The sequence below is a fragment of the Stegodyphus dumicola genome, chromosome 12 (assembly GCF_044657685.1).
Source record: "Stegodyphus dumicola isolate Sdum_Otavi_A_Nest chromosome 12, ASM4465768v1".
Taxonomy (NCBI): Eukaryota; Metazoa; Arthropoda; class Arachnida; order Araneae; family Eresidae; genus Stegodyphus; species Stegodyphus dumicola.
In genome coordinates this window covers 117,809,539-117,836,201 of record NC_140779.1, presented here as the reverse complement: position 1 = coordinate 117,836,201, position 26,663 = coordinate 117,809,539, and the positions used below count along the sequence as shown (strand labels likewise).

Sequence of the window (26,663 nt, the reverse complement as noted above, 5' to 3'; positions counted from 1 at the left end):
GTTCGATTAAGCATGGTTGATTTCAATAGAAGGACAAAGTATAGTAAAAATTTGGGCTTTTTCATTACCTGGATAAAAGATTTTGTTTTCACTTCTGCCATTAAGTAAGTACATGTGGCATGTGCATTATATAAGAATCATACAGCCAGTGGTTATTTCTGAAATGATGTACTTCAGAAAGATTATAAGCCATTTACTTTTTTTTGAATAGAAAGTAGAATTAACTAAATTAAAAAGGAAAATTTAGAGTGCATAACAAATTAAAAAGTTATCTTTGAACAACAACAAAAAAAAGTAACATGAAAAACAAGTTGATACTTAATTTTTATGTAAGCCAATGATTATCAACACTGGTCATTTGTGTTGGGTTATATTTTCTGCAGTTCAATAGACTGACAGAGCAAGATTTTCCGTGTCTTAAATAAATATATAAATATTACAGAAGTTCCATAATTAAATAATACAATTCATGCCCCCCCCCAAAGTTTTATTTTAATTCCTACATGCTGAACATCTAACCATTTCAACTGAAGCTTGTAGTCAAATGCTAATCAGTTATACAATGAGTGTTGTTATCTAAAGGGGAAAAAAAATGAAAGCTTACCTAATTTAACCTTCCCGCACGCGCGCTTGGCAATTTTACACGAGCGCACTTTGTTATTTTACCGTTTTTGGCACGAAAACAAACAGAAATGAATGAATATTGATAATAAATTTGTTAACAAATAAAATATTAATCTTATTGCAAAATACAAATAATATCACATTCAAATATAAGTAAATTATTTTTAAGTTCTTATGTTAGTGAGATGGAAATGCAATGATGTATTTCATTATAGAAAATTTTAAATTTATTATTTAATAATTATATTTTTAAATCAAAGCTAATTTTAATATTCATCAAAGACAAGTATTGACAATAAAAAAGGAAAACATTGGTAAGATAAAAAAGTAAGTTTAGCATTACTTACTTCTGCAAGGAAATTTACTTCTTACTGGTTACAAAAACACACTTTTAATGTTTTTAAAAAATAGAAATAAAAGAAAATAAGGAATGGAAATTGCTATTGTTCTCCCATCCAAAGGTTTCCTTTTCTTCATCAGATAATTCTTGAAGAATCCGAGCAAAATCAGCTGGTTGCACATATTGTTTTGCCATGAAAACCGATATAAAATTTACACAGCCAAATGTATTCAAACTAAAATAATACATGGCAATTAATAACACAAAATTACAAAATATTTGAGAAAATATTTTCCGAATTTTAAAACATGACCATGCGTGTGTCGTAAATTTTATGAAAAAGCTGCCACTTAGCACAAAAGCCCAGTTTAAGTCAAATGACTTACTGTTGGCACATTCCATGATGTGGGGAAGGGTAGAAAAGAGGAATAGAAATGACCTTCAATCGTCTCAGCTTCGATATGCGAAAAATGTGCATTAAAAACTGAATTTGTTGTAAATTTTCCGCATACGCGAGTACTGGAAGGTTAAGGCTATTCCAAGATACAAGAAATTAAAATCCAAAACACACAACATGTGCTACTCATCTATTAATATCATCCAGCAGTCACAGTAATTTATGATTAAAATGTTAAAAATCATATAAAAGAAATTTTAAATTTCAAACACTCTTTTATAAATCCTCATACTTATGAGTAAGGATGTCATGTCCAGGTAACAATCAGTATTAATATAGCATTTGCTGAATAAAGTCAGAATCATACTTTTTTCTAAATATTCTAATAAACCATTTATTTACTCGTATTATAGCAAATATTTTACAGCAGTAAGAAGTTCTGAGTCTGTTTCTTACTTTACATTAGTATTAGTTATTTTCATTTTCATAATAATAAAATCTATCATAGTTTTCTTGGAATGAAATTAATAAAATGCAATTGTTTATCCTCCATTTCTTTTTTCGCAGTAAAATTTTAAGCATGTTAAATAGTTGGATATTTATTCCAAAATATTTACCCAAAACATTATGCATTTGTATTCAGGAACAAGAAATTTTCAGTAGACTGAGGATTTGTGCTACAGAATAATGGCATTCAAGAATGTTTGTTGGCTTTTAGTCACTGCATGTCGCATTAAAATAAAAAATATGATTTTTTGCTAATCTTTGTTTTGATTACATTTAAAAAAAAAATTTTCAGAAGTCTTGACCAATGACACTTTGATAAATTTGGACTGTATTTCAATAAAAGTCAGCAATAAATTCTGTGTTGAGCTAATTTTATACATATAATTACTAAATTTTCATTGGTATTATTCTCGGAACAATAATTATGCATTTTGCGAAGGCTGCCTAGCAACTACTTTTTTCATTTATCACTATATTAAAGTGATTTGTTTAGTGTTTTATATGTGTACAAAAAAATTATATTACACTCCTGTTTTCATTTATCACCAAGTCAAAGTGATTTGTTTAGAGTTTTGTATAAAAAATGTGTGTAAAAAATTATATTAATTTTTTTAATATGATAGATTTCCTGTCATTTCAGACTGCTTAATCTGCATTCAATTTCAAATGTACATAAAAAAAACCCAGAAAATTCAACATGGTAAATTAATTTTTTTTAATGTATGTGAAAATAAATTTACAACAACTCTAGTGTATCCTGCAGGTTGAATTGCTACCCATATACAGGGAAAGCAATTTTTTTAGTGAAACAACATGGATACGATAAATGGTTAAATCTTAGGAACAAAGATAAGTCTATCAGTTTCTATGGCAAGATTAGATTTTCATCCACGTAAAGAATAGAGAAACATCGGTACTGTTCTGTTATCGGGCACTGGATTCAGAAATGTATGTACATATATGTATATATGTATACACATACATCCATATTTATGTCTATACATGCATACCCACATACATTTCAAAATCTGACAATAGAACAGTACCGAAACATCACCATACTGTCAGTTTTTTTAACAGTCCTCGAGATGTGTTCTTTGGAAAAATGCTTTAAATCCATCACTTTTTAAGATTTAACGCATGACACGAAGAAAAATAGGTACTTTACCATTTTGCCGGTGCAAACGATAAAGTCGCCAACAATGGTACTACTGATGCCAAATGGAATATCTTCGCTGGTAACCTTTTACGCCTCATTTCCAAAACAAGTCGTAGCCATTTCTTATCAGATTGATTGTTTCTTTCAATACTGACATACAATTACATAGAATTTTTAAATTTTATGCCCTAAGACCATTCGCGGTAATTAAGTCAATTAGAGTGCAATCACACCGCTCACCCGAAAATAAAGAAAAGGCAAAATCAAGGATTAAATTCATTAATTCTAATGAGTATGCACTAGCGAAGTAAAGCACTGCGATTTTACATAATTTCTGAGTAAACTATTCGTACGAATTGAAATAATTCTTGCATTTAAACTTGTATTCCAAATTAAGATTTAACTTGAAATTAATGTAGATAAATAACTGAATTAGATTTTTGTAGCATAGTTTACATGATATGAGATCACTTAGGGTCACGTAATATGATTCGGCGAATCAGGATGTTGAACCATGAAAACATAGTAAATTCTTAAATTAATGCCTTTTTACAAATTTATTGGCTTTTTACAAAATTTAAAACCATATTAAAAGGTTTATGCCTTCAAAATTAAAAATTCTCAGAACTAACGTTTGTTAAAATTTTTTATGTGTATACTGTATGTTGTCACCGACAAAGTCTGCTTGGTGAGATTTGCGCTGGCAAAACGAAAAAGTACCGAAAAATATTACAACTGAAAATAATAATGTTGACTTTGTTTATCTCTTAAAATGGACATGTTACAAATCATGATGAAATTGGGCAATTTTCCTCTGTATAAAGAAATCTCGGAATGAATTTTGGCAACTATTATTTTCGGTCAGCAATAAACAGCAATGGTTTTCCACAATATTCACTGAATTTCTATTTATAGATATTAAATTAATAAGCTTTCTCTCTTACTTTGCTGCATTACTAGAAAGCCATTATTAGAAATCCATCAAGAGTGTCCCATGCTTTTAAAAAGCTTATTTATAAAATAAGTTTTTTAATTTAGGTTAATTGTATTTATTAGCATCTCAATAAATAAGATTAAACAGTTTCGTTTTGACGAAATAATTTCGATGTTCATTTCAATTCAAAAGTTATTTGACAGTATAAAAAAATTAAGCTCAGAAATAAAGAATATTAATAGGATAATTCCTGCTATTTTAGTAATGATTTACTGAAGCTTAGTGTCTACATTTATGTGTTTGTTTGGTTACTTCTATAATTAGTTTAAAAGATTAAATACAAAAAAAAAAAAAAAAAAAATCCCTTTATCAAGTTGTTTTGTAAAATATATTGCATTTCTATGCCACAATGACATTCCAGATAACTTAATTTATTGATCATCATGCAACGTGCTATTGAGAAAAACTTAACAAAAGTTAAAGTTCGCATAACAGAAACCCACTTAATACAATAAAAATTCATAACCCTCCCATCACTATCATTTATTTACAATTATCCTGTAAAAGAATGTGGCTCACCTACAAAATGAAAATTTAGAATATGAACATCTGATAACAATGATTTTATTCTTACACCAATAATAAGTGAGAAAAACTTTTTACTATAGAAAAGTTTATAATAAAGTATTACAAGCCATGAATAAAATCTATTTCTCAAGATAATACAGAGAGGTTCTGAAGTACTCATATAGTATTAAAGGTAGGCCTAGTGAGCATGCATGGCCTTAATGCACGAGCCTAGTGAGCTCTCGCCCAAGAATCCCCATGAGGATAGAGGACCCATGCTAATCCATTTGAATTTCATATCTGCGAGTGGATGTCATAAGGGTCCCAGTACACTAGTTTGCCCAGGTGTTCACAATGGTGTTAAGACAACACTGAGCTTAACATTGTCTCAGTCTCGCACATTTTCAACATTAAATTGAAAATTTGAGCACTCCAAAGTTTCATCTCAGGAATAGAAACTTTTTTTAATAACTGGACAAACAGCAATACTAAATTTCATTCTTAAAAGTATTGAGCAGCTATGTTAAATATGTTGTTAGTATGATATTTCTAACTAACAGGAAACTTCCCCAGTCTGCAAGACTATACTGCAGTAGGAAAAAGTAATTTTAAAAAAGAAGGAAATAAAGTGAAAAGAATAGTACAGGCAAAAGAAAAAGTAAGTAAGCAAGTAAAAAGAAATTAACTAGAATTTTAATTCTACAAATAAAAAGAAATTAAATAGAATATAAAGTTAAAAAAGTAATTAAAAGAAAGATGTTTGCCTAGGAACACTAGAATCTGCAACATTAGTAATTAATAATAATATATTTTTAAACTCACCTGACAAATTTATGAAATAAATTTCATCAGATTATTAAAAGAATTTGAATTATATTTTTCTATCTACCTTTTCTATATGCCCATGTGATAAAAACAACTTTTCAGTCTAACACATCTTACCAAATTTTGAAGCTATATTGAACCATTCTCTAGATAATGACCATATGATTATTGAAGTCAGCAATAAATTGTAAGTACAAAAAAAAAAAAAAAAAAAATTTAAATTGTAACATACTCACAATCCAACTGTATAGTTGAAATATACTTCAGAGAAGATTTACCAGGTTAAGTCTATTTTAATTTACTTATTGAAAGATAATTTAAATAAAACTACCACAAAATCTAAACAAATTCTGCTGGAGTTCATGACTTGAAGTTTTGAATAATTTACCTAATACTCCAACATCTCACAATCGCAAACCAAAAAAGTAGTTAGAACAGTGATTGAAAATAACAAAGCAGCCATCTTTGCCTGAAGTACTTTTTCAAATTTGACTCACCTCAAATACCAGAATTTGTTTCTGAACATCTTGCATTTTGAATAAAACTCACCAATATGAGTAGCATTTTGTATAATGACTACACCAATGGGTTTCAAATATGAAAGGGAGAAACTTACCTATTTATTGTAAGTAGACACCAAATGTATTCTGAGATTTCAACAACTGATTTATGTGCAATTATTTAGTTCTGAATTCCAGTCCAAAAAGATAAAATGATTTTAGAATTTTCTTTGTACAATATAATTATCAAAATTCCACCTTAAAATATGAGGACTGGGGAGAAAATATTGACATCTGTCAAATTTCAGTTTTAAAGCCACAAAAGGTCCACTTTCTCTCTAAACTAGCACCTATGCCAGTAGATTCCTCTTTAAAAACCAATGGAAATCTTTTCATCAAACTTTCAACATCTCGGGCTCTAATTGTGCAATCTATCTGATGCAAATAAGAGCATATGTAATCTATACTAGCACCAAAAGGATGCACATTAAGGAATGTTGATACCAATCCAATTAAACGAGCCTCCATTTCAGTGACATTTAATGTCAAGTTAGAACTTGAACTGGGAGTACCATACACTAAGCTATCTCTCACATGATCTTTATCAGAATGATCTATCTCATTATCTCTGTGATCATCTTCCTTATCCAAAGTTTCCCGACGTCTCACTTTAAAAGCACGCAATTCTTTCAACTCTGCTTCATCTTTATTCCGTTTCTGGTTCAATGAAAGAACTTCTTTTTGTAATCCTTGAAGAGCTTGCCGCATAGCTTGCAAATGTCGCTCTCGTAAATCTTTTTCTTGCTCATTTTCAGTGCGTATTAGCATCATTTCATTTTGTGATGCTTCCAGTTGACAACGAAGAGAATCATTTTCTTCACGCAATTTATTCAATTCTTCAGTAAGGGCATCTTTTTGATCATCAGTAGATTCCTCCTGAGATTTCTTAGTTGAATTCTCATCATCACTCAACTCCATTTCATCTTCAATACGATCATTCAATACCTCCTCAACATGAGCATTCTTAATTTCCTCTGTCTGTTTCTTCCACATTTCAATGTTTTTCCTTTGCGCTTTAGTAAAATGATCCCAAACCTTTTGTAAACTAGCAGCATTGAAAACTTTCCCAATTTCATTAAACTGTAGCAAAATGCCTTGCATTTGTTGCTTCAGCATCTTCCTTGCAGTTTCTAGCTCCTGCTCATATTTTGCCTTCTCATTCATTAACCTTCTTACATGACTATTTGTGCTCTGAATCATTGAATAAAAAAATCCAGCATTTCTTTTACTGCATTCACCTCTTTCTAGCCAAGTTATTAAAATAAAGACAGCTTGCTGGAATGTATCCTCCCCTCGTAATTTTTCACCTAAAATAGTTGCCTCGTGATCTGAATAATGGACTACAGGTGGGGGTGTTGGCGGTCGAAAATATTCTTGTTCCAAACGTTCTCTATGACGAGCTTCTCTTTGTAATGCCCTCTGCTGACACTCATATTCATACTGGTCATCCCTTGCTTGTGCATAATCAACATGCAACCTTCCAGTATATGCAGCTTCATCTTTATTTTCAATTTTGATTCTATAACCTGATAAAAAAATAGCACTTTCAACAAAGGCCTCACTTGCAAATCTAATATGGCAGAAGTTCTTTTTGCTCATACGCACTGTAAGAATTTCACCACAACGCTCAAATACTTCTTTGATAATCTCTTCTGTGGCATTTTCAGGTAAACCACCCACAAAAACTGTCTTACAGCCCAGAGGTTTGTCTCGTGTGGTTGGCGGAGGTGCATTTGGATTTGGTGGATAAAGAACACTTTTAGATAAATGTATGATTTCTTTAACAGGAGGCATCATTACATTTTCCTGACCATTCATCATACCATACTGACAAAAATTCCCCATTCCCATCATTCCAAACATATTATTATCTGCTCCCACACCCATATACGCATATGGATTCATACCTGAAGTGGAAGTAGTGCCCATTTCCATACCTGGTGTCATTGGAATACCTGATGCAGCAGGATTAACAGGTAAATTTTGACTCATGCCCATACCATCTAAAGGAGTCATACCTGGCCATGAATTCATAGCAGATATTAAACTGTGCCACGAGTTCATAGTAGATACAGACATTGCTCTGCGATTATCAACATTATAATGTTCAGGAGCATTATACCCATAAGAAGGAAAAACAGAGGCTGGTGGTTGTTGTTGTTGTGGTGGTGGTGGTTGTTGTTGCTGCTGCTGCTGCTGCTGCTGCTGTTGCGGAAGTGGCAGTGGCTGCTGTGTTTCTTCTTTAAATCTTTCTCGATTTTCTTCTTCCTTAAAGTGCTCTCTATTTCTCCCGTAAATACTTCTATCCCTAGTCCATTCTCTCTCCCTGCTACGATCCCGGTTTTTACCATGATCACGTCTATGTTCCCTGTGATTATCATGCCACTGACTATTAGAAATTGCTGATGATGTTCCATCTCTTGATGTATTATCAGTATATGGTACACGCGATTTGTTACTATTATTTGCTTCCATTTTTACTAAATTTTAAACAAAGAAATCTACAGTAAATATGGCGGCTAGACAACAGGGCATACAACTACAACTACCATTATTTCGGATTTGAAATGATTAAAAATAACGAACAATCTAAAAATTTTATAGCCACCACACACAAATTTAATTTTACGATAATTAATATTAAAAGGGAAAGTATTCAGATATAAAAGACAACACCTTTTAACCTATCAATTTTCTCACAGCTCTAGATTAACGTATAAATGGCACCACTTTCCAATGAGTTGAGAAGTTGATCGCCTGGAGAAATAAGAAACTGAAAAGACTGTCGGAAAACCGAAACGAAAAGCTGTTTTCTTTCATAAAACTGAAAATTTCACTAAAACTGAAAGTTAATATTTGTTCAGCGTCAAACATAAGAGGTTTCAGTTTTTCGACATAATTATTTATTCGCTTAGCCGAGAAATGCGCTAAAGTATCGTCAAACATTTTACAGTAGGTGCTCCTTAATGTTATAAAGTTTGTCCACGTCTATTTTGATAATACGAACCGAGGGATAACATTAAAGGACGAGAAAAAAAAAAATATTCATCCAGAGTCGTAGCTAGGGTTTTCACCGCCCAGGGACAACTGAAGATTTCGCGCCCCCTACTGCTTGCCAAGGATGGAAAACATTTAATTCTAAAATATCGTAACATCAGTTTGGCGCCCCTTGGGTTCTGCCCCTTGGGGACAGATGCCCCCTCTTCCCCCCCCTCTAGCTATGCCCCTGCCTCCAGGACACGATATTTATGCAGGATGGTGCACCTCCCCATATTCTTCGTGGCGTTCAACAGGTTACGAGCAACTTTTACCGATACACGTGTGATCAGCCGCTGTTTCCCTACAGCTTGGCCTCCCCGCTCGCCTGATCTCACGATGATGAATAATTCATCAAAATAATATTGGAATTTAAGTAATTTGACATAAATGCAATGAGAAACATGTAAATAAATACTTTAACGGAATTTTTACTAGGACTTTGCTTTGTTTAATAAGTGTTGATAAAGTCATTAACTCAATAGTTCATTTATGAACTGTTTAAAATATTTCTCAAAATTATTTAACATACGTCGAATAATACTCAGAAGGCATCCCTCATCCACTGGATGAGAGCATGTAATGCTCTCGAGAGTTCACGAGATTGTTAGCCCAAAAGAGCGTAGTTCGGAATGGGCTATGAATCAGGAAACGGAATTTCGCGGCGTATCACTTTAATAATACGGTGTAAATAATGGCGTGTCTGAATCACTTTTGAAATTGTTGATACCAAACATTATCACCCTGTTTTATATTTAAAGAAATGAAATAATGAAGAATCTCCCTGAATGTATGTATTCTCGCATTGTGAAAAAACGAAGGTACCTAGAGCCATCCAGTTTCGAATAACGTAGTCTTCTACTCGAGGATTTGCACCTGGACCAAATTCTAATTTATTTTATTATCTATTTCACATCTTCTAAAATTTTAATGAATTTTTCATTATCAAACTCAACGATTTCAAACCGAGCAGTGGTAACACTGTACGGAATAAAACATTTTTATCGCCAGCACGCAAGACTGTATATCGGAAAGTCTAAAGATATGCTTTTTAAAATATTTTGTGATTTTGATGTTGAATTTTATGCTGCGTAAGAGCGAAGAACATTATATTTATTAAATAAAGTTAATCCACCAAACGTTAATACTAAAAAGACAAAAGAAGTTTTGCAAGAACAAATCTGAACACTGATGTAATCGACTGAGAAAGTACTGAAAAATAGAAAACTTTATGACAACACTTAACACTGCATTGGCAATTCTAAACATATGCTGCTTTTAAAACGTTTGTAATTTTGCTGTTGAATTGTACATGGCGTATGTGCGAAGGAAATTATATTGAATAATAAAGCCAAAAAGAAATGAGTTTAGCATAAGTGAGAGCAACAGCCAAAGAACGTCTATACCAAAGAGCCAAAGAAAAATACATATTCTTTGCAACAGCAAACTGGTAGTAAACAGCCAGTTCAGCGATGGCGTAAAACTTCTTTTGTTAGATCGTTAAAATCTGAACCTTTTCAGATTTATCAAACTGAAAATTCGAAAGAAAACATTTGCTTTTAAAGAAAAGTGATTTTTGTCGGATCATCCTCAAAATCGACACAGTTATTGAAAATCGAAGCCATACTGAGGTTGCTTTTTTCCCTAATTTTAAATGGTTGACTAAAATTTAAAACAAGCTGTTTAGAGACATAATCCCTTCGTTTGTGATAATTTTCTGACCCTAGGCAATTTTTATAGTCTATTTTGACCCTATATGGCGTCCTTACTTCAGTTAAAAAATTATTTGATAATAATTGCTAATATTAACCGAATTGTTGACAAAATAAGCAATGTACCTAGATTTCCGTTTACACACCTAATGTTATTTACCTACGTTCTCGTTTACGTTTCGGCCAGACTTCGGCAGTTTGATACCGATATCTGAATAATAACATGAAACGTGATCACTTTAACGTCTGCGTCTACTGTAACACATCTTTAGCAAGATTGGTATAGCAAAGTTACTGCACACGAAGATTGAAAGAGATTTTGTTAAATATATTTCAGTTTTCAAATTTCTGAAAATTTTTACCCCAAAGTTCGTGTTTAAAGGCTGCTCTCGGACGTGCAGTTTTATAATCGTATTGAGCCTCCCAGACTGTACAGTGGTTAGGGGAGTGGAGTGCGATAATGTAGGGAACGGGTTCGAATCCGGAGAAGGCATAGATGTAAAATTGTCTGTCCCTTCATAGTAGGTAACGGTGGCTGCCTATTAGGTGCCTCCAGAATAAAATGGCCACTACTTTCGCCTTAGGAGTGGTCAATGCTAGAAAGGAAGAGCCCGTCGTAAAAAAAAAAAAAGTATTGATAAAATTTTCATGTTTATATTTAATGCTTTTATTTTATTATTCAAAAATTTGACTTTGTATAAAAACAAGGTTATTACTTCAAATTCAGCAGCTATAATTTACATTACTGTCGAAACAGGCACTGAAAAGGAGAAAGTATGAAAAGGCTAGACAATAGCAATACAGTCTTTCGCCATAAAATCAAGATAAGAAAATAAATAAGTTCAGCTATCGATGAGAGATTTGGTGTTTCCTTTTTGTATAATTCTTCCACTAATTTATTCAAAAATTCATTTTCTATCCAATATTTAACTCGCCTATAACACTAATTTTTTTGCAACGTTGAAAAAGTTTAATTAAACAATAAATCTCACGTAAATTGTTTTATAACTTTTTATTTTAGAAGCTAATTATATAATCTTTTTTTTCTTACTTTAACTTACTATTAAACACTTTCCTAATACTTCACAAACTATTTTTTATTTTAACAATAGTTATAAGCTATTTTATCACTGTATTTATACTCCTGAAATTTTATTACCATGTTAGACTTTGATTTGCTTTTAATGAAAACATAATGCCACTCCAATCTTTCAAGCACAAAACTGCAAAATAAAACATTTAAACGGTCACAAATAATAGTTGCGTCAAACAGAAAATAAAATTAATGCAGAAATTAATTTTATGGAGGTTTTATGACATTTAAAAATTTTTATCGCGACAGAAAACCACATAAATTCAAACTCGCAAGCATTGACATAATTATGTTTAATTGCTACATTGCTAATGTAAATAACATTTTTATTTACTCCCAAACGGGATAGTGGTTAGTGATTCTGACTACCGCAGTGAAGGGCCCGGTTTCGAATCCCGGGCATGGAAGTTTGTAAAAATACAGTGTCTCCGCGGTATGGAAGCACTCAAAATATGAGGGCAGCGGCATCCTCTTGAGAGGCTGTGGTAGGGGGAAAGTGGTGGGAGACTCTCGGAACCTTCCCCCAGGGTTGCTCTCCTTCAAAATTGGGAGTGGTACTGAGCAAAGTCTTGCTGTCACCTGTATGTGCGCCCAAGCTCTTGTCAACGATAGGTGCAAAGCTGAATTGATAGGTGAATGGCTTGCTCTGATTTCAGACAAGCGAGATTAGTAATAATAATAAAATTTTTATTTGGAGTGTTTCTTTGGTTAATTTGCTTTTAACGAAATTTTCGCGGTATCTCACCCAAAAAAGTGACACATGACACTCGCTGATAAGTCTACACTACAACCTTTATTTATTAAGTAATTTGATATTTTTTATGATGCTTCAGTTCTAAAGAACAGAATGCTCAGGTATCTTAGTTATGGCAGTTTAGCTTATTATTCTGAAATATTCCATCAACAGTACTCTTGTTTTCGGATACACACAATAGTGGGATTCAGAGATTCGGCAAAAATAAATTTTAATATACCTCTAGTTTGGTGAGCCGGTTCTTGACAGTTACATTGTAGTATTAATCGCTCTTTAGTAGCGAACTATCGTTCATTTAGGCAGCGAAACAATTGCTAAATTATTTGAATCCCAGTACTGGATGACTCTGAAAAATACAGAACACAGAATATAAATAGTTCAGTACGAATTATTAGCTAAAAGACTGACACCATAAAACTTCTGACTTGTCACTGTTTCTTGAAACCCAAAAAATTGATGTTGGTTAGACAGGTAGAAAAAATTCCAGTTTCTTGGACCCAATTTGATCAAGTTCAAGAATTAATTAACACCATACAGTTCTACATTCGAGTTAGTTTGGTTACAAAGTGAAAAACGTGCTGAAGTGACCTCAAGATAATACAGTTAAAAGTCGTTAATCTGGACTCGTCGGGACTTCGGCGATTCCGGATTATCGATTTTTCCGGATTATAGATCATCACTTTAAATCTGGTAAGATGGCATGCAGAAATTATAAAACTGAAAATATGAAACCATAATTTATGAAATAAAGAACAGTTATGATCTAAAGGGTATCAAAATTTACAAAAACAAAAGCTTAATATTTATTTGTTTACTTTATTAAACATTTCTTTCAATGTAAGTTGTTTAAGTTGCTTCGTTTTATGCGATAATGTTTTCTCTTTAATTCTATAAACCGACATAATTTCTTGTTCAGTTACAAAGTTCCGCTGTTCAAGTCCTATAATTGCTGTGTCGAGAATACCGACTAATTTGTCAATAGAAATTTTTTCGTTTTCAATAACCTCTGTGTCACTTTCTTCACTATCGGAAGCGAATTATAATGACGAGGAATTTGATTTAAATCATATCAAAGACGGAGTACATCGAGATGAAATACTACATTTAGTAAGAAATTATAAGCCAAATAAAATAAAAACCTCTGCCCTGAAGATAAGGATAGTGCTGACAGATCAACTTCCAATTCATTGCGCGCTGCGGCGTTCCCCCCCATCCCGCCGCAGGACAGCGTGAAACTGATAAACAGATTTCGGAATGGTTAGAGAAACTAAGGATATGCCTTTATCCATTTTTTGCAGCAATTCCACTTTTTGTTTGATGGACATCGAAACATACTTTCGCTTTGTAGATCCTTTGGGAGCTCCAGCATCGAAAATAAAAATCGAAAATCGTCTGCAATAAATAATAAGCCGGATCCAATTCGAAGATTAAGGAACAACGCAATCTGCAACATTAACTGAAATAGATAATTAGATAATTTTAGCATATACCGTCCGTTATACATTAAACGCGCATGCATAAACGTATTATGCGCACACGCATATGCGCAGGCGTAAAAGTCTTACGAGCATGCGTCAACGCGACGCATGCGCAGACAGTTTGTAGCTTTGAGGTCTGGATTATAAATCATTCCGGATTATGGGTGTCCGAATTAACGACTTTTGACTGTATTAAGAAATAAGTACACTGTTTCTAAAGCAATCATCTTATATAAGAAAAGGGGAAGAGAAAAATGTGTGTGCCGTGGACGCAGTCAGCAGATCAATGTTTACGTTTGCAAAGTATGAAGTGTTGTTAGACCTTTTACATAGTTGCTATACAATCTATATTTAAGATATAAATTGACAGAACTATCAAGATGATGAAGTGGTTTTGGATAACTTTATATGTAAAAACCGTTACTTCTTGGAGTTATAAGAAAGTTGAAACACTACAAATACCAAAATATTTAAGTTAATTATTCTTTGTTTTGATGCTGTGGATGGCAGCGATTTGTAAAGCAATTTAAAATGGAATCCATAGTTTAAAGCTTTTATGATGGAAAACAGGAAAGATGCTATTTGTATATAATTAAAATCGTGAATTTTACGAGTACAATAATACAGTCAATAGGATGTTATAAGCCTTATTATTATGATCTAATTTTATGATTTTCACTCTACGAACTCTTTTGATGTTAAGTTTTAAGTTATTATGAGATGAATGAGGTTTAAGGCGTGAGTTGCCTACTTTAATTATTGCTCTTGTAACATCAACATCTTAGTTAATACAATTTAAAAGGGGAAGAGAAAAAAAATGGTGAAGAAAAAAGGTGGGCGAAGAGGGGAAAAAGTGTGTTGTGAGGAGGATCTTAGTTGATCGATGTTTACATATACAAATAATGTTTCCGAAAATGTAAGTAATCAAAAACAATCGGAGAAAAATCATTGTGCAGTCACAAAATTATAGTTCTCTGCGTCAGCTTGACGAATTAACATCAATATTAACACATGAAAATTTTATTTGTGACAGATCATACAGAAATGAAAACAAGAGTTGAACGTTGGAGGCTTGTGGGTGATTTTAATTTAAAATACGTTTCGATTCGTTAGAGAATGAGGGGCTTACCAGTTTGTTATAAATAGGGAATGATTTTATCATGAAAAAAACAGTAAAATTTGCACTACGGCAGCGCGATAAATTATGTATTTAAGATTTAAACTATATTAAACATACGTAGCTACTCAAACTTCACACTGCATATTGTGAAGGGAAGAAGGAGAAAGAAAAGAAAAATTTTCCGTAATTGATAACAGAAGTCATCATATTAAACTAAAGAAGCAGTATATTATATACTGTTAACCAATCGTATTTTCGAACAATGCTGTTATTTACAGGATGACGACTGAATACACATACATAATATTTAATGTCTAATAATAAATGATTAAATCTGTGAATGTTCATATACATAAATTTTCTTGATTAAAATAAACAAGAGTTCTTCTGACCCTCCTCCATTTGCGATTAAAACGTGTTGTAATCATCGAATTGCATGGTTTAGTGTACCAGCTCGACTGCTGTGTGCTTTCCTCCTTACGTGAAATCTAACATTATTTTTCTAAAACCGAACTCACGTTATTTATTCTACCTAGGATATATATATATATACATCTTTTCCTAGTTATTTTTTGCTATCTTTTCGAAATGTAAATATGTTCTACAGGGGGTAAGGCTTCGAGCTCAGGTACTCTGACGTTTGACACTGTTCTACTAGAGTTGCTCGTCCGCTCTTTACGAAGAGAAACACGATAAACGGAACATGAAGATAGGAAGTAATCTCCATGAAACAAAAAGGAGGAACCAATAAGGGGACTCGGCCGTTTCCGCCGCTGTTGTTACCATGGTTACTAGGCAAGCCAGGTGGTAAAGTGTCTATTCTAAAGCAACAGACTATTAGCAGTAACGTCATTCCTGAGACTTATTTGCTTCTATTCTATGTGATTTGTAAGGAAGGGGGAAAGGAATTTGCCCCACAAAAGAAGTTGACAACCTACTTTCCAGGCATCGAGGGAGAAGACTGGGAATTTTAAGACGGAAACTTATTTTCTACTCAAAAAATATTTAGGCAAATAAGTTCGGGGATCTTCTGTAAATGCAGAACATATTGATACATATCTGTTCTGTATTTACAGACGTTACTAATCAGTGCTAACTTTTTTCATTTCAGCCTAAGAGCTTATAAAGTCCGTATACATCTCGCCTTTCATATGATGATAAATTTCTATTCCCTAACTAATATCAAGACAGGAATACGTTTTTTGAACAATAAGAAATCTATTATGAAAATTATGAGTGTTCACGTCTCGAGCGCGATTTAAATCTCTCAAGCATATGAGATTCATTCATTAAATACGATTATTAAAGGCTGCTAAAATAGTTGTTGCTATAGATGATGATGTTATTCGTAGCCTTCCTGAAAATATTTTCGGGAACACTAATTTTCAGAGTTGGCAAACGCACTAGTTACTTGAATATGAAAAATAAAATGGAAAAATACCTCCATCAACAAAAACCTCTTGAAGGAAAAAGACGATTTTTCTCCGCCTCAAAGATGGATTTTAAAAATTTCAGTGATTGGAAAGGGACGGAGATGCAAACAAAGAAAAGTAAACGCATTCTTTTTTACTTTCATTCCCATTTAGGAACTCTCGATTTACTAATTTTTTGGAATCCAGTCAGAATTCGTAAAACTGGGAGTTTAGTGTATACAGTCAGGTGTGCAACCAGAGTCACTACTTTGATCGTGGTTTTTAAATGCAGATCATTCGCTATTTAGATATTAGGCTAACATTTGCGCGACATATCATATTAACTACACAAAATTTCGAGCTCCTGAAAGAACCATTTCTCTCTTAATTGCTCAATATTGCTTCCATCGCTAGTAAATTGTTTAATTACAAAACAAATATGACGTCCATACATAAACACGTGTGTACCGTCAGGGCATCAGCATGTAAATCAGCTCCTACAAAAATTTAAAACTGCTAAAGTTTTAATCGTCTAATATAGAAAAAAAAAAAATTATTGAACAAAATCTTAAAAAAAATTTAAAAAAAAAAAAAAAAAGAGGAAGGGGGGGAACTACTTACGACTTTTAATTAGACTCTTTAAAGACCGCCCAAAAGCGGTATTTTCTGGGTGTGATGAATTTTATTTCTTAGAATATAGGTTCAGTGACAATGACTTGGCAAATGTGTAGGAATTATGTGCTCGCATCGTAAAAAATTAAGAGCCATTTTTTAATACTGATGAACAGTAATTCCCGCCTAATTGACTCAACACCTACACGAAAATATTCGTCACGAATGGCCGAACTCTTTCGTCATTTAGTCGTCGTCTCACACTGACAATGTTTGCCCAGCATGCTTTAAAGGAGTTGTCAACCAAGAGGAGCCTTCTAACAAAACTTGCAAAGCCTGCAAGTTAATTATCGGCGCATCCAGCGGAACTTGGAAAGAAGACTGCTAAGTTTCACGGGGAAATGCGGTTAGCCTTATTTTTACCGATATTTATCTTTTTTAAGTATTTAATTTTAATTTATGAATATAAAAACTACTTTATCCACATTTTAGCATTCATCAACACTTTCTACATTTCGTGTTTAAGTTATAAAACACGTTGAAAAATTACCAAAATCTAGATAAACATATACTATATTTATTTTTCGAATTCAGGAAAGAAAAGGGGGGAATGATCTAGCACCCGTGAAAGGACTGCATGGGGTAAAGAAGGTTGAAGATCTCTGGACTAGACCAATATTACACCTGCAAGAAGGTATTGTCTTGTCTGTACACAGGTGGAGCCAAGCCTCTGTCGCAAAAGAGGTATCCAGGACACCTGTTCATCCAACTGAAAGAAATTTACAAATGTCCAGTATGTACCATGTTTTATAACTTAACAGGCTCATCACCTTAACGCATGGTTCGTAATGGACACGTTGAACGAGTTGTCAATCATTCTTTTGTCGTTGCTTGAGTGCTTGCCTTACCAAAATGCATCTTTTCCCGTCTTTTGTTTAGACAGTATTTCCAGTCTTGCTGCTACTCAGCATGGTTCTGGTACTCTACTGTTATCCATCCTTATAATCTGCCCAGAGGAGGAAACTGGAATGCGATGGAAAGTAACTAAGCAAAGAATTTGTAAGGGTAACTAAGTATCTAATGGAAATATATTCACTTCAGTTAACAGATGCATAGTCACCCCTGAATATGAGGAAAGACAGGGGTATTTGTTGAAACGGAATTTTTCTGACACAGGCTGATTTTTTAGGTAAACCTTTGGGGCAGGGGGAAAATCAAAATCTCTTTTAAATTTTTAAACCATTTTTTATGTAATAATAAATGCTTCCAAAAGATTTACATTCTTCGCACTAATACACTGACATTCGCATTCTAACAGTAATTTAAATTCCAACCTTTTTCTTCCTGGAGTTATTTAACATTTCTTAAAATTATTTCAGTTTTCTAGCGGAAAGCATTTCAAATGAAAGTAAAATTACAAGTGTACTATTAAAATTATTAAAATAATTCTATGTTTCGTTTTCATAAGTGTTTTAAAATATAAATTACTCCACACTCACTACAGTGGGCAACATTATATGCGACTTAACTCAAATGATATTAGAAATTGATACGTTGCTGTTACAGTCACTAAATTAATCATGTTATTTAAAAAGACAGGTACAGGCTGACGCAAGACCGGCATTTATGCACTCTCGTACGCATATCATCGTATTCACTTGCGTAATAATAGTCGCAGCCCCGTTTTGAAGCGGAAAAAAATCGCCAAAAGTGTACAATATTGTGTACTAGATTTCCCCGCATAACAGTCGCACCAAGACTTTCACAATGAAAAATTGGAAGAAAAAAAAAGTAATAGTCGCGTAATATTTGCTCTTAATACGAGTATTTTTTCATTTATTGGCTTACCATAAATGTAAAGATATTAAAGAGCAACTGCAATTTTTTAATGTTGTGGTCAAGAAGTCGCATAATTAATTATTTTATTTCATATGTTTTTGAGCGAATCAAGCTAATAGAAATAGCTTTTAGATTTAATTTTTTTTAAAATATTTTATTTAAAATTTTTTTTTGTTCTGAAATATACGAATCACCGGTTTCTTTATTTACTAAACATCAGATTTTAGTAAGCAACTGTAATTTCACTCAGTTTTTATTAAATTTTGCGTAATTAATTACTTTTGGAAATTCTTAATGTGGTACTATTCGGTTTTGAGGGCCGTAAAAAATCGCCAAACTATTGCTGATGCCAGTATTGGTAAAAGTAATTGAGGGAACCAGAACGCAAGAAATGGTATGGTATATGGTATATTGAGATTACGGCAAAACACACTAGGGTTATCTGCCTAAGGTGAGGAATGCCTTCGTGGAGGACTTTCTAAGGGAAACTGGCTCGTATACACGTTACACATGGGGAAAACCACGAAAACACCCATGCAGCCAGCCCGTTCGCGGGATTCGAACCTCGGACCGAACTACCAGTGTTCAGCGACTTTACCACTCGGCCGCTTCGAACGCAAGAAAGGAAATATAATAGTAAATAACTATCTAAGATTGATGTTTTAATTTAGATGAAAGGTTAATTTCATATAATACTTTATTATTATAATTTATATAAAAAAGGCTAAACATGACTGAATGGAAGCATACGAGTAAATAACTATTTCAGATCATTATTATAATTTATATAAAAATTGCTAAACATAACTGAATGGATGCCTGCATCGCTATTTCGCCACCGAGTTATCGCTAAAGTATAGTTTCATCTCGTTGACTGTTCAAACATAATTTTCTATAATGAATGATGCCTTTTCTTTGAAAAAATTCTCGGCAAAGTGCAGAATCGCCCACTTATTTGTTTGCCGCTTTTTACAAGGGTAAAAACAAGTGGATTTTTAGAAATTTTCTTTTACTTTTTAAGTGAAAATAGGTCGATGTGTACATAGTTAAAGTTAAGGGTGTGCGCAGTGCTATTTTTGTGCAATTCTAGGACTTTTTTTTTTAAGTGAAAATAGGTCGATGTGTACATGGATACCGAGTATGTGCAATTCTTAAAAACGCGTCAAGCAGTGGGTGATTCTTCACTTTACCCAAAATTCTATTGCGCACTTTTCGTCATGGGCAATTCCCAAATTGTTAAATCCATAGGATATCAAAAAAGAATTTAAAATAAAAAAAAAAAAAAAGGATTTAAAAATTAAACTACTATTTCAATGGCATCTTAACAGATATGGAACTATCTAAACTTATGCAATCTGAAACCAGCGCGTACGCTAGATTTGTTGCGCTGTTAAATGGGCGCGTTTGCTACATTTGGTGCTTTTGCGCATACATTTTCGCTGCATTTTTTTTTACGGTCCTCAAAAAGGAATAGTACCCTTAATGTTTTGTTTATGTTTAACATTTGATTTTAATCATTATAACCGTAATCGATTATTTTTGGAAATTCTCAATGTTTTGTTTATATTTAACATCTGATTTAACCTGCAGCTTTCAGTGTGTCCCTTATACTTTATTAGCTAGTAGCGCACGCCATCTATTAATGAGACACTACACGAATCCGAAGCTTATTCGGCATAATGTAGACAGAGATTTGTACTATAAAAATAGCCGTTAAAAAAAAAGGAAAAAGTTTAGATTAATGTGACTATCCAGACCTTCACCAAGCTTTACACATATTGCCTATGCGTTCAGTAAGGTGATCAAGCATAGCAGACGCTAGCAATCGCCATTCTTCCATTAGACCAGTTTCCAACTGTCTGGAAGAGATAGACATAAACAGCATGCCCGAGGGTATCAGAACAGCGAAAAGCAGCGCAGCGGTAACGCGCGAGGCTACAGGTATGATGCTCCTGAGTTCGAAAGCCGACAATTACATATTTTTAAATATGTCAAAAAAAAAAAAAAAGATACAGCGTGACTGCTAATTCATGGTACAATCTCTGAGGACTGGTACAGGACACTGTAACAATCATATTTTGTATAGGATTGTATGGTCAAAAGTTAAGCGTCGAAGCACAAACACAGGAAAGAATAAATGATAGGGAAAGTGTTTTATTTTCATAACCTCATTTACAAGTGGAAATTAATTTACAAAATGTGATTGTTACAGTGTGCTGTACCAGCCCTCAAAGTTTGTACCATGAATTAGCAGTCATCCTGTATATACATGGAAAAAAAAATAATTAATATATGTATATTCTCATGCATATCTGTGTATAAGCAAAATAAAGAAACAAAAAATCTTATAACATATACCTAATATATTTCTATATAGAATGCATGTATCCCTATAACTGGTATGCAGGTAAATTAAGCAGATAGTAACTGTATTGTCTACACATATGTGTTCTTGTGTTTTTGCGTAGTATTTTCGCATTTTGTTTTTACCCTGATCTATTCTGTCTGCTAACTGGCGCAGCTCCCGCCCTTATTTTAGCCCCCTGCAATATGCCCTATATCATGTGACTTTTATTTAATAGATTGTATACTGTTTATTGTATGATTTATAGCATTTCTTTTTCTCTGCTCTATAAATGATTGTCACACTGGTCATATTCCATGCATCTCAGCAGCTTCCATTTGTTGGATTTGTCGAGCAGTAGCTCGACGTAGTCATTTTAATCTCTGTCGACTCTATATTACGCCATCATAAAATCACTGCAATGCTTGACACCATGTAATTGCTTATCTCTTATGAGATGATACTTTCTGCCGTCATCTCACCTAAGAAACTCCTAATAGAAAATCGTTAAAGTTGTACTGGGATAGCGATGGCACGAGGGAACCCAAGCACTGCGAAATGCATTTCGCCTGAGCTGAGGGTATTACAAAAGTTTTCAAGTTCGAGGAGATACGTAGGTACTCTATACGAGAAAACCCTCACTCTCCAGGTATTCTTTAATGATGCTGGCTCGATGAGGACGGGCATTAGCATTCGTAAGAAGGAAATCAGGATCAACTGTAACAGTGTAGAGTCTCGCCATGGGGTGCAAAACTTCATTCCGATACCGCGCAGCCGTTACAGAACCATTTTTAAAGATGTGCATCTGGCTGCGATATCCCATGGAAATTCCAGTCCAGATCACGATGCTGCCCCCTCTAAATGCGTAATGTTCGACGATGTTTTGGGCTCGATTCCGTGCGCTGCGTTTTCTCGAGACCCTTACATGCTTATCATCAGATTCCAAGACAGATCCGAACTCGTCCGTGAATATGACATTGCAATCTAGACAGCCCAGTTGGCATGTTGACCATATCACTTTAATCCTGTCCCTTTGGACTGGGAGGTTAGTGGAACACAAATATTTAGTATTTGGACGTACAGTCCCTTCACGTGAAGCCTTCAGAGCACATTACTGGTAGATATTGTCTTACCAAGTGACGCTGCAACCATCAATTTAGCAAGCGTGGAAATCGCTCGTTGATTCCACTTACTATACTGATCTTGAGAAGGTGAAGTAACCTTTGGTCGATGGGTTACAGATATCCGAATAATTGTCTGACTTGTTTGGAACTGTTTCCACATTCAAGAAACTACCGAATAATCAACGCCAAAGAAAAGTTCGACATCTTTGATTGACTAACCTGCTTAAATATGCCGACAGCACGCTATAAACGCTCACTCTCTGCCATTCGCCTTCTTTCAGTCAGAGAAACACGAATCGTAATAACTATTCTACAAAATTATAAAAACTTCGTATCATCATTTAAATGAATCTCCTCAGGCCCTTCAACGGCTGCCTAACTAAGCACGTGTTTGGACAGTCAGTCGCGATTCATTATACCATATATTTACATAACGAAACTTGCATCCACATTGATTTTCAACCCCTTAAATTTAACTATGCGTTTGAAAATTGCTAATTTTTATCGTTTGTTGAACTTTTAGAAGCAACTGTTAAAAGTTATAAAATTTCAGTTGCAAAGCTGATGTCCCGCATGAGGTCCTGATCTTAAAGGTTTACTCACAAAATACTAAAATTTGAATAATTTTATACGATTCTGCTACATGCTCGAGGATAATGACCCAAATTTCATAGCGTTCAGGGAAGTTGATTAAGTTATTAGCAAGTAAAAAATGCAAAGATTTTGCTTCCTTCTTAATCGAAACCGGAATAATTCAATTAATAAAAAAAGTAGTCTCATCTAACGCCATAGGCAACTATATCTCTAATTAGTAACGTGATTTTTTGGTTTACATGTCACTATATCCGTGTCTCAAATTTTCTCATACATTTAAAACTAGACAAAAGAGTAACAATACGCATCAACGTCACATATGAAGAAAATCTTGAAAAAACTTGAGACAGAAAAATATTTCAATCACCGAGGACGAAACTGCAGCCGAATTACAGTTGCTTCCTGGCATTAGCATTTCAATAACTGGCAAGCTAATAGAAGAGAAAACCGAATTCCGTCTGCATAATATCATTTCTTCAACTAAATTTCATGGATGAAATTAGGTTTACAAAAATAATTTAGTTTTATGATATCAAAACGAAACTTTATCAATTTTTTTTTTTTTTTTTTCAAAAAGAGTAGTTATTTTTAATGAACCTTCTAAAGACATAATTTTGAATAATTTCAAAGCTCATGTGTTTCACTGCATTTGTTATTTGCTTATGCAATTTAGAAGTTCCAATGAATGTTAAAAGATTACTTCGATAGAATGTTGCAATGCGAACATTTAGTACGAATTCAAAAATATAAATTTCATTAAAAAATTTTCCCTAGTTTTCAGCTGGTATAAAAATTTCTTTTAAATAATGTATTAAATTTAATTTATGTGCATGAATAACAGCGACATGTGCAAGAATTAAGGAACTCACAGCTCTGATTTCAAGCCCATTTTAGAATAGAAAATCTGTCTATCTTTCAACCAGCACAATTGAAAGATTTATTCCTCTGAATATTATCCACGCAGCCTCCCAACCGGTATAGTGGTTAGCGACGCTGACTGACGTGCCGAAGGGCTCGTTTTCGAATCCCAGAGAAGGCATGGATGTTTGTAAACGTATAGTGTCCGTGCGGCATGGGGGCACTCTAAATATGCTTCGAGCCGAAAGTCCTCTCGTGAGGTTGGTGATAGTTGAAGAGGGGAGGGAGACACTCGGACCCATCCCTCTGGGGTGATATTCATCAAAATTATAGGCGGAACTGAGCTAACCTGCATATTCACAAAGCCTACAGACAATTTCGCTACGGGCTGCTCTCATCGGAGGAAACATCTGCTTGGCGGTCATATTTGGAATGGCGAGTTATCGCCCTGTAGGGGTGGTAATTAACGCCAAACAAACGGAAACAGCGTTTATTTCATTCAGTATTTTTTTAGTTTATGAATGAAAGCTTAGAGGAATTGTGTGGAATATACCTTAAATAACCCACTGATCTTATTAATAGTTTATTTGTATTTGAAATTAAACTTTTAAAAGCACGTAATTGTTTTACAAGAAAAGGTGTTAATATGGAGACAGCATATGGACTTTTTCGTTATTTCACTTAGGAACAGTCTGTTGTGTAAATTTTCATAGCGCATTAATTTATACAAATAAAGGAATATTAAAAAATTAACCAAATGAAAACATTCAGTAAACATTTAAGGGTGTCGGATACCTATTCTTTTTACAAGTATAAGTAAAATTATATTTTATTCCATTATGCGCTATTTCTATTGAAACGCTTTTCGGGATCTTGAATCGTAATCTTGCTTGCTGGTACCTACTACAAAGAGTACAAACCAGTAAATAAAAATAAGAAAAATTAACATTAACAAAAATAGAGAAAAAAAAGGCGTTTAATTTTTAACACCGTACCCGAAGGCGAAAAGACAAATAATGGCAAAGTCATTCAATAAAGTTAAAATAAAATTAAATCCGTATAAAGCAGAGCTTATGAAACTACGAGCGGGGATAGAACCGGCGACCTAGAAGTCTAAGAATTATTCCCGCGCTCGTTACCACTGGTCTGCGGTTTCTCCGGTAGGTTACGCTCACTTTTTGGTACACGACGCTCAGATACAAATTGTAAAGGCGATGAACCAACAGTCGCCAAGCACTACATTCTGTAACCCTACCCCTTTTAACCAATCGGAGCAAACAGCAGCAGAAACGGTCTGTAGGCTTTGTGAATAAGCCTGTCACTTGCAAGCAAGGAGGTTAGAATAGAAGGAGGGAGGGTTCGTTTCCTCCACTATCGGGGAATGAAATTCCGCCGAACAAGCGGCGTCCATCGTGCATTTATTTTCCAGTAAAAATATGTTAAATTTATAATGAAATTCCTCGCTATTATTGAATTTTTGTTTTAAAGTAATAAAGATGATATCCATAATTTACTATGTACAGCAAATTATTAAGAAATAGTTCGAAATCTAAATGCATGCGCATAACATTAAAGCCTTTAAAAATGATGTTTCTGCATATTTCACGGATTTGCTTAGGTTAGAAAATAAATTTTAATAAAATAAAACAGATTTATGTGAATTCATTGATTTCAGTTTATGCGCATTTCATATTTATTAATCTCAAAGAAACTGCCTTTAATTAAGTTGAATTACAGAAATACACCTATATAAGTTTTCGGATACATCTTTCCACATGTTCAATTGTGTAAATATTTTACTTAATTTTATCACTATAATGCCCAGAAATTTGTAAGTTTATGCAAAAATTTTTAACAACAGAACAGTTTATCTTAACTTAAAAAAAATGAATAATAATTAATATATAAAGAAAAGCATTGCTTTATTTAACACCTTTACAATTAATAAAAATAGTAACAATTGATTTCTTACTTTTCATGAAAGTTATAAAACGAATTAACTAAAACGTTCAAATTATACAATTTAAATCCTACCATATAGCATTGTATCTTAAGGAACGAAGATACCAGCTATAAACAAAAACATTAAAATGTATTTAATATATTTTGATTATAGTTATATTAAATAACCTATTTTAAGTCCTTTTTTTTCACATCTGGAAAGAAAACCACATGACATTGTGATATTTTTTTATATAGTTGTCATATTACATAAAAAAAAATTGATACTTACGTGTGAAAAATAATGCCCGGAATTTTTTTCGAGAATCTATTTGTGCATCCATATGCAATACAAGCTGACATGCTTCAAAAAGAAAAGAAAAAAAATGTTGCAATGACAGATTTCCTTGCACAAGTCACGGTGATAACAGGAAGATGGCCGCCAAGCTTCACCGTTTGAGCTGAACCTTCCCTCCTTCTATTCTAACCTCCTTGCTTGCAAGGTGCTCAAGGCTGTTGCCAACGACAGGCGCAAACTTGAGCTCCTTGCCACGAGGATTTTCCTGGGCTTGGGTTGACCAAAGGTAAAAAAAGTGAGCACGAGCAACAACAACTATGCACCTAAACCTTACGCATCAGAACATACAAACATTTTCTTGCTATTAGTACTACTAAACTCTAAATTCAAAAAAATTCTTTATTGCGAATTAATGTTCATCATAAAATGTTAAAAAACAGGATCCATAATAATAAGGAAGAAAGAATATCACATCCTTACGAAAGCTTGGTTACATTTATTTGATTATAGCACGTAAGGGCTATCAACCTAAAAC

General features: G+C 33.5%; 1 protein-coding gene across 14 annotated transcripts in view; it reads right to left on the bottom strand.

Moving 5' to 3' along the window:
* The window catches only part of LOC118200861 (ecto-NOX disulfide-thiol exchanger 2-like), a 113,001-nt gene that overhangs the window by 40,929 nt on the left and 45,409 nt on the right, over nt 1–26,663 (bottom strand). For 8 of the 14 annotated variants that reach the window (XM_085806882.1, XM_085806879.1, XM_085806884.1 and 5 more), the window contains exon 1: nt 5,970–8,583. The exons of 3 other annotated variants lie outside the window; for them this stretch is intronic. In XM_085806882.1, coding sequence (XP_085663008.1) covers nt 6,151–8,388 — 2,238 coding nt within the window. In that variant the 5' untranslated portion in view covers nt 8,389–8,583 and the 3' untranslated portion in view covers nt 5,970–6,150. 3 more of the 14 variants (XR_015038275.1, XR_015038274.1, XR_015038273.1) reach the window with 3 other exon arrangements.